The sequence below is a fragment of the Myotis myotis genome, unplaced genomic scaffold (assembly GCF_014108235.1).
Source record: "Myotis myotis isolate mMyoMyo1 unplaced genomic scaffold, mMyoMyo1.p scaffold_m19_p_4, whole genome shotgun sequence".
Lineage (NCBI taxonomy): Eukaryota > Metazoa > Chordata > Mammalia > Chiroptera > Vespertilionidae > Myotis > Myotis myotis.
This window is the reverse complement of record NW_023416346.1, coordinates 31647544-31656132: the sequence shown is the minus strand read 5'-3', so window position 1 is coordinate 31656132 and position 8589 is coordinate 31647544. Positions and strand designations below refer to the sequence as shown.

The 8589-nt window shown below is 41.9% G+C and overlaps 1 protein-coding gene across 1 annotated transcript in view; it reads right to left on the bottom strand.

Moving 5' to 3' along the window:
- Positions 1-4832: 4832 nt before the first annotated feature.
- The window catches only part of LOC118654416 (myosin-binding protein C, slow-type-like), an 89103-nt gene continuing 85346 nt past the window's right edge, over positions 4833-8589 (bottom strand). The window contains 2 exon segments of the mRNA XM_036305740.1: positions 4833-6353; positions 6356-6637. Coding sequence (XP_036161633.1) covers positions 4869-6353; positions 6356-6637 — 1767 coding nt within the window. The 3' untranslated portion in view covers positions 4833-4868.

Genomic DNA, 8589 nt, shown 5'->3' with positions numbered 1-8589 from the left:
CCTTGCCTTCTGAGGTACTGGCCACTTTATTGGTGGCCCTATGGCAGGATAAGTTTTCCATTCAATTATAGAGCATGTATTTGGTAATTTATGCCTAGCTCAGATCTATTAAGTGCCTCAGTTTGGATGACACTTCATAGATTATAAGTTACATCTGTGTTCATTCTCCCACTTTATCTTCACCATGCTCTCTGAAGATGAATCAGAGATAATTAACCCCAAATTACACAAAAAAGTAAGTCTAAGGAGCATATGTCTCTACTCAGGTCATTCAGTTAGCAAGTGATGTCTGCTCATAGCCCAAGTCTTCTGACTTTAAGACAAGTTCTATTTCTATAATATCATTCATCTTCCACCATATCAGATGCTATGTAGAGAGAAATACTAATCAAGTAGAAATTATGATCCCTGCTCTCAAGTAGCCTAGAGTCTTTAGAAGAAAAAACACACTAGCATGGTGACTTTAAGCAAGCCCATTCCCCTCTCTGTTGAAACTTTTCCTATAAAATGATGGTTTGCACTATATGACCTCAAACATTTACATTTCTCGTCCTCCTAGTAATAAACAATTATTGAGTCACAGGAAACAGTGCTTGATGACACAATGTGGTGGGGTTAGGAAATAATCCTTCAGGCCAGGGAAGCTGCAGAGTCCAATGGCTAAAGCTACCGCAAGGAAGGAAGTGGGGGAATGGGACTGAGGAGAAGGCCTAGCTCTCTTGCTAGTGCTAAAAATTGCTCACTCTACCAATGGGCTGGTTCCACCAATAGGCCATATATTGGCTCTTTGAGACACCTCTCTACTCATTTGTCACCAGTCCCTTTAGTGCTCACTGATTTTAGCTAATGGTGGGGTTTAATCAACAAGGATATCTTTGAGGAGGATGTCACAGATCTTATGTGTCAGAAAGAACTCAGGGTAAGTAGGAACCTGGAGTCAATGAAGTGATGGAGAACTAAGAGTGGCTTAGTCTCCTAAAACACCCTGTCTGAGGGCTTTAGTGTGACCAAGTACTGGTTATAATAAGATAATTATAGTACTATGATTATATCAATTAAATATAGCACTTCCTGCCCAGCCAGTGTAGCTCAGTTGGTTGGGCATCGTCCCATGCACCAGAAAGTCACCAGTTTGATTCACAGTCAGGGCACATGCCCAGGTTGCTGGCTCAATCCTTAGTAAGGGGTGTGCAAGAAGAAGCTGATTGATGTTTCTCTCTCTTTGATTTTTTAAAAATATATTTTTATTGATTGATTTCAGAGAGGAAGGGAGAGGGAGAGAGAGATAGAAACATCAATGATGAAAGAGAATCATTGATTGGCTGCTTTCTGCACACCCCCTACTGGGGATCCAGCTTATAACCCAAGCATGTGCCCTTGACCAGAATCAAACTCGGGACCCTTCAGTCCACAGGCTAACGCTCTATGCACTGAGCCAAACCAGCTAGGGCTCTTTGATGTTTCATTGCTCTGTCCCTCTCTGTTCCTCTCTCTGAAAGCAATCCTATATAATAAAAGGCTAATATGCAAATTGACCAAACGGTGGAACAACCGGTTGCTATGACATGCACTGACCACCCGGGGGCAGACACTCAATGCAGGAACTGCCCCCTGGTGGTCAGTGTGCTCCCACAGGGGGAGCACTGCTCAGCCAAAAGCTGGGCTCATGGGATCCTCTCCTGCCTCCACAGCAGTGCTAAGGATGTCTGACTGATGGCTTAGGCCCACTCCCCATGGGTTCCCCCGAGGGCTCCCAGATTGCGAGAGGGTGCAGGCTGGGAACCCCACCCCAAGTGCACGAATTTCGTGACTGGGCCTCTAGTAAAAACATATTTTTAAAAAGATAGCACTTTCTACATGCCAGGTGCTGTTACAAGTGCTTTACAAGGAGTAACTTTCTTCCCGTTATAATAACATTATAATAACTATTATTTTTCCAATTTTACAATTGTGGAAACTGAAGCATATTAAGCACTGTCCACCTCTTTTTCTCAGAGCTCTATTTTCTTCTTTGTTCTTTCCTTCCACACTGAATTTCACTAATGTTCTGCCTTATCTTTGGATAACATTTTATCTCAATAATGTTCTAGTGTATAAAGGCCTTCTGGTCGAAAGTTTAGAATTTTGAGGATGCTAGATTCAAGATGCCTTGTAAATCTAGCCACTCATAGCTAACGAATCTTCTCTTCTGCCCCTCTCATCCTCATAGAAATATCCTGAATGTACACATTCCAGAAAGTACCAGCAAGTGACTTTGGGTAAACAGGGAGAGGTTAGAAGTGCAAGTGGAGTGGCTGCCTCTCAGCCAAAGTGATTAAAATGATTAAAACAAACTTTTGTTTTCATTTGTTTGTTTTTCTGGACAGGAAGCCAAGAAAAACACTGTAAATTAAAGTTTTAAATAGTTTTAAACTTATTCTCATAAATTTTGTGATTTCCATGTCCAAATCCTTTTACATAGGAGGAGAAACAATGTCCATCTCCATCGATTTTACATAATCTGAATTGAAAGAAATCTCAATAGAGACCTTTCATTTCCCAGAAAGCCTCTTGTTTTCTGCTTTTCCCCTCTGATGATGTTAGATGATGTTAGACGTTAGTTCATCCATAACTGCCCTCTGGAACAAGAAGTCCCACAATGGTTTTTGCTTGAATAGCTTTGTGCAAACCCATCCACCAGCAAGACTTTTGATGTTTCAGTGAGAGATGTCAAGTGTAAACACTTGTGAGTGGTAACTGATGATGAGATCAAAGTTCAAGGTTGAACTCACAAGGAACAGTGAACAAATTACCAAGCCTCTCAGTTGAACAGGTAACTTGCAATTTCACCTTTTTAAAAATTCCAGCTATTTATCTTTGAAAAAAGAGAGTGATATATAGAAGTGTAACTTTGGACCAAGCCTTTGTCTTAGGCCCTATTTCTGCCCTGTTGGCTAGAGTAATTTATCTTAGAGCACTAAATGAGCAATCAGGAGACACTTTTTCTTAAAAGAAAGGCCTTCTGGTCCAAATATTGGAAAGGAGGGAAGATAGAAATGCATGGATGAAAAGTATAGGTAGGGCTGTTACCTGACTTATGGGCTTAGATGGTCGATGCGTTGTGGTTTTGGGCAGGCTTTAAACAAACAAAACACAAAACTTCTCCTTTCACAAGAAAAACTTGTTTGGTTCTAGAGAAGCGGTTCTCAACCTGTGGGTCGCGACCCCTTTGGGGGTCAAACAACCCTTTCACAGGGGTCGCCTAAGACCATGTGAAAACACATATATAATTACATATTGTTTTTGTGATTAATCACAATGCTTTAATTATGTTCAATTTGTAACAATGAAATTGGGGGTCATCACAACATGAGGAACTGTATTAAAGGGTCGCGGCATTGGGAAGGTTGAGAACCACTGTTCTAGAGGAAGCCCCCTCAATTAAAAATCCTCTGGGAAGTTTGCTCAGAGCTCAAGGGCTTCCCACATTCTCTGGTGCCACCTGGCGGAGAACAGTAAATAATGAACAGGATATAGGAAACTGGGCGGTTAAGTTTGGAGTGGAAGAAGGACCAATAATGCTGGGGTGGGCAGGCACTTTGGGGGTCCAGGACACCCTAAGGATAATTGGGTGCCTTGTGAGGCTGGTGGGACATGAAAAGGGAGCTGAGGAGCGTAGAATGTTAAACATAATATGTGTAAAGCTCCAGGCATACAGACCTAACTGCATCAGAAGGCACTTACCACATGCTGGGACCAAGCTAAGAATTTTACATGTGTTTTAAAAATTTAATCCTTACAGCTACCTTTTGCAGTAGCCCCATTTTGAATACAAGTGAAGCGAGGATCAGAAAGGTTAAGTAACACACAGAATTAGTTAGAGGCAGAGACAGTGTTCAAGTTTTCAATCATGTCATAAATTGTAGCAACTTCCAATGGAAATTAAATGATGTGAAATTAGAAAGACCATGGAGGAGCTTAAATACTTTGAGTTTGGGTCAGGTAGACTCTGATGCCAGATCTAGGGGAGTGAAGGAGTACTATCATACATACCACCTGCTCTATCATCTTTACCTTGAAATATGGGGAAACCAAACAGAGGTTGATCTGGAATTCCCCCACCCACCCTGTCAATCAATAAGTACTTTTAGGCACCTGCTGTACCCAGGGCTTTGTGGGATATAAGGGCATTTTTTCCTAGGAGTTTTGGTATGCTGGCATTACTTGTGTCTCTCCTCACACACACACTCTCTGCATCTTTTAAAGACCTCAGGTCAATGAGTGTGTTGGTGTATCTTTCAGAAAACACTGTCTCATAGGGAACAAAAGACCAAAAGCAGGTATCATCTATATTGATCAAGAAATTAGGGAATATCTTGGTAAAAAGGAAAATAGGGAATCAGCAAGCACTGAGCACCTGCTATATGCTGAGTGCTTACCTGCAGAATCTTAGCTAGCCCTCCCAACTTCTGTGAGGCAGGCTCTATAACTCTCTCCTTTTAAAAATGAGGATAACTGAGGTTCAGAGAGGTTAGGCAACTTTTCCATAGTCACACACTAATCAGTAGGAGAGCTCTGTATGACTACAAAAATCTATGCTTTTTTTTTTAGAATAAAGGGTGTCATTTTTATTATAGAAAAGTTCAATCAAACGAAAAATGGAGATAATAGTGTAATGAAATCCCTTTTTTTTGTTTACAGTTTTTAATGAAGCAATTTGTGCAAATATTTTTTTCTTCTTCAACATTAGAAGGAAAAAAAAGAAAAGAAAACAAAACAAAACAAAACAAAAAACAGCCACACTTGGGTGCCTGGTGTTAACACAGACAACACTTTCTCATTGCAACCATATTTCAAAGCAGTAGAGTACAGGGTCAGTGGCTGGGCCCTTAGTATTCCTCAGGATTGCTTGAGTGCAAATCTCGCATATAAGACTCAATTATGTTAGGAGGTACACCTTGCAAGAGGAGCCTGCAGAAGGAAAGTCCACCTTTCACCTCCAGTTTGCATTCGACCTCCACTGTCCCTAGGTTATTGACTGCTTTGCAGCAGTAAGTGCCTCCGTCATAGGAGCTGGGCTTGCGGATCTCCAGCGTACAGACCCCTTGGTTGCTGAACATCCTGTATCTTGGGTCATCCACAATAGCAACTTTGTTTTTCATCCAGGTTATTTTGGGCTTGGGATTTCCTCTCACACTGCAGTTCAGAGTGGCATTGTACCCAGCTATAGCATAGGTGTTGACCAAAGCCTGAGTGAACATGGGCGCCTCTGTGAAATCGAAGTCTTCATACACTGGATTTTTATAGACTTTACCATCCTTGGCGATCACAGCACTCTCTTTAGTAATTGTTGCATTCTCACTGAGGCCACACATGTTTTCAGCAAAGACCCGGAAGTAGTATTCATTGCCTATGACCAGTTCAGTAATGGTGGCATGGGTTCAGTGATAGTGCTCAGTGACAGTGAACCATTCCATGCTCTTCTTGTCAGCCTTCTGGATCGTGTACCCTGTAATGGCCGCATTTCCATTATCCTTTGGTGGTGGCCATGATAGGGCAACATTCTCTCCCCAGACATCCTCAATCTTCACAAGTTGGGGTGGACCCCGACGGTCCACGATCTGGATGTCGATCGATGCGCTTTCCACGAATTTCTCCACTTTGACCTCCAGATCATATTTCCCTGAGTGGCTCCTCTCCGCTTTTCTGATAAATATGATAGTGTCAGTCTCAGAGTTGCGAGTGTTGATTTTATTTTTATCAATTTCGGCACCATCCTTCTTCCAAGTTAATTCTGATCTTGGTTTTCCCTGGAAAGGTATCACCAGGTTGACAGCTTCTCCAACTCTGCGGATGTAGGTTTGCTTCAGGTGCCGTGGGATGCGAATCTTTGGAGGCTCTATGATTTCCTTCACAAGGATGGGCTGAGAGTAGTACTTGGGCTCGCTGGCACCGGCTGCGTTCACAGCCTTCACACGCACAAAGATCTTTGCATCCGTGGGCAGGCCCATGATGGTGAACTTGGTCTTGTCCATCAGATCTGTGTTTGCAACTATCCAGTCCTCAATTCCTTCAAGGCAATACTCTAGCACATAGCCATCTAAACCTGCGGCACCGATCTGATCTGGGGGCCGCCACTTCATTGTGACAGTGGTGTCAGTTACATTGTCAACAGCCAGAAGTGTAGGGGGGCTGGTTACAGCCAAAGGAACGAATGGCTTGGAGGGCATATTGGGCTTGGAGATGCCGATGGCATTGACGGCAAAGATACGGACCTCGTAGGCCATGCCTTCAATCATTTGTTTGGGCTCAAAAGTTGTTTCTTTGCAGAGCTCAAAGTTCAGCCTCATCCATCTGGAGCTTTGCTTTTTTTTTTCCTTTCAATAAAGTATCCTAAGATTGGGGACCCTCCATCATAGGCAGGAGGCTCCCAGTTCATGATGCACCAATCATCTCCCACATCTGTCACATTCTGTGCCACTGGAGGATCAAGGATGTCCACAACTTTAATCTTGATGCTGGCATGTGCTTCTCCAGCTTCATTTTTCAGATTTATGTTGTAAACACCAGAATCATCTCTTTCAGCAACGTCAATAACCAGAGTGCTGCTGTCAGGGTAAGATTCTGCCCTTATCCGGCCACTGCCCTCCATGATGGCCTTAGTATTTCACTTCAGCACTGCGCCTCCTCTGAGTGTCCGTATGCGTTTCTCTTTCCTCCTAGTTGTAGAACTTCCACTCAGCCAGCCTTCCTGTGGTTCTGGGTGATGTCCGTTCCACCTTTTAGTTGTATTTTTGAAGTGGTTGTTCGAGGCAGCAAACTCCGGCTAACCTATGCCGCCATCTTGGTTTCTCCAAAAAGAAGGAATCTCTGAAACCCCTTTTTACCAATAATTGAGTTTCAGTAATTATTACCACATACTCAGTCTTATTTCATCTGTACTCCCATCTACTGCCTCCCACCAAACTGGATTTTTTAAAGTAAATTCCATATGTAATGTCATTTTATCCACAAAATTTTCAGGATGCATCTCTAAAAGGTATGGACTTTTAACAAAACATACTGTTCTCAAATCTGCAAAATTAATACTAATTTCTTCATAAAAGCAAATATGCGTGTTGTTTGCAATTTTTCACTATTGTCTCATGTCTTTTTATCATTTTTCTGTTTTTTTTTCTTTTTATTGAGATGTAGCTCAGAAATGGTAAAATACACAAATTTAAGTGTACACCTTGACATTTTTTTAAAAAATATATTCTATTGACCTTCAACAGAGAGGAAGGGAGAGAGACAGAGAGTCAGAAACATCGATGAGAGAGAAACATCGACCAGCCGCCTCCTGCACATCCCCCACTGGGGATGTGCCCGCAACCCAGGCACATGCCCCTGACCGGAATCGAACCCGGGACCCCCCAGTCCGCAGGCCAACGCTCCATCCACTGAGCCAAACCGGCTTTGGCGACCATTTTTTACATGCATATACATCTGCATCACCAAAGCATATTCCAAAGTGTATGCATTAACTTGACACTTCAACAGCAATGTATGAGAGTTCAAGTTGTTTCATATATTCACTAACAGTATTGCCGGTACTTTTAATTTTGAGACATTCTAATTGGGAAGGTGTTAGGATAAATGTCTCTCTTCTTATTGATTTGTTTTTGAGAGAGAGGAAAAGAGAGAGAGAGAGAGAGAGAGAGAGAGTTGTTGTTCCGCTCATTTATGCATTCATTGGTTGACTCTTGTATGTGCCCTGATTGGGGCTGGAACCTGAAAACCTGAAACCTTGGCACATTGGGACAATGTTCCAACCAACTGAAGGTACCCAGCCAGGGCCTAAATGTATTGTATCTTTCTTTATTACTTTATGTTTCTCTGATAAATAATGTTGAGAGCATCTTTTTCTCTCTTTTTTTAAATATACTTTATTGATTTTTTACAGAGAGAAAGGGAGAGGGATGGAGAGTTAGAAACATCGATGAGAGAGAAACATTGATCAACTGCCTCCTGCACACCCTCCACTGGGGATGTGCCCTCAACCAAGGTACATGCCCTTGGCCGGAATCGAACCTGGGACCCTTGAGTCCGCAGGCCGACGCTCTATCCACTGAACCAAACAGGTTAGGGCGAGAGCATCTTTTTCCATGTCCATTATTAAAAAGCTTTGGTTTGTCAATATTTTTTATTGATACTTAGAAGTTCTTTATATGTTCTGAATATCTGTCAGAATGTATACATATCTTGTCCCACCTGGCTGGCCCTTCTACTGTCTTTATTTTTATCTTGTGTCTTATTAAAAGGTATTATTAGCTTTAATGAAGTCTAATTTATCAATATGTCCTTTTTTGGGGGGAGGTTAATGTTTTTTGTTCCCTATTTAAGAAAAATTTTGTCTCCCTAAATGAAATAAAACTTCTATATTTTTTCTAGAATTAATGTTTGTATATGATGTTAGGTAGAGGTGAATGTTAATTTTTCCATATGGATATTCACTTGGTCCAGCATTATCTTTTCACCACTCTGTAGCAATAATGCCTCTGTCAACAAAGTAAGTTTCACTGAACTGTTTTCCTATGGTTTCACTAACACTCTATTTAGTTACTATGGCAT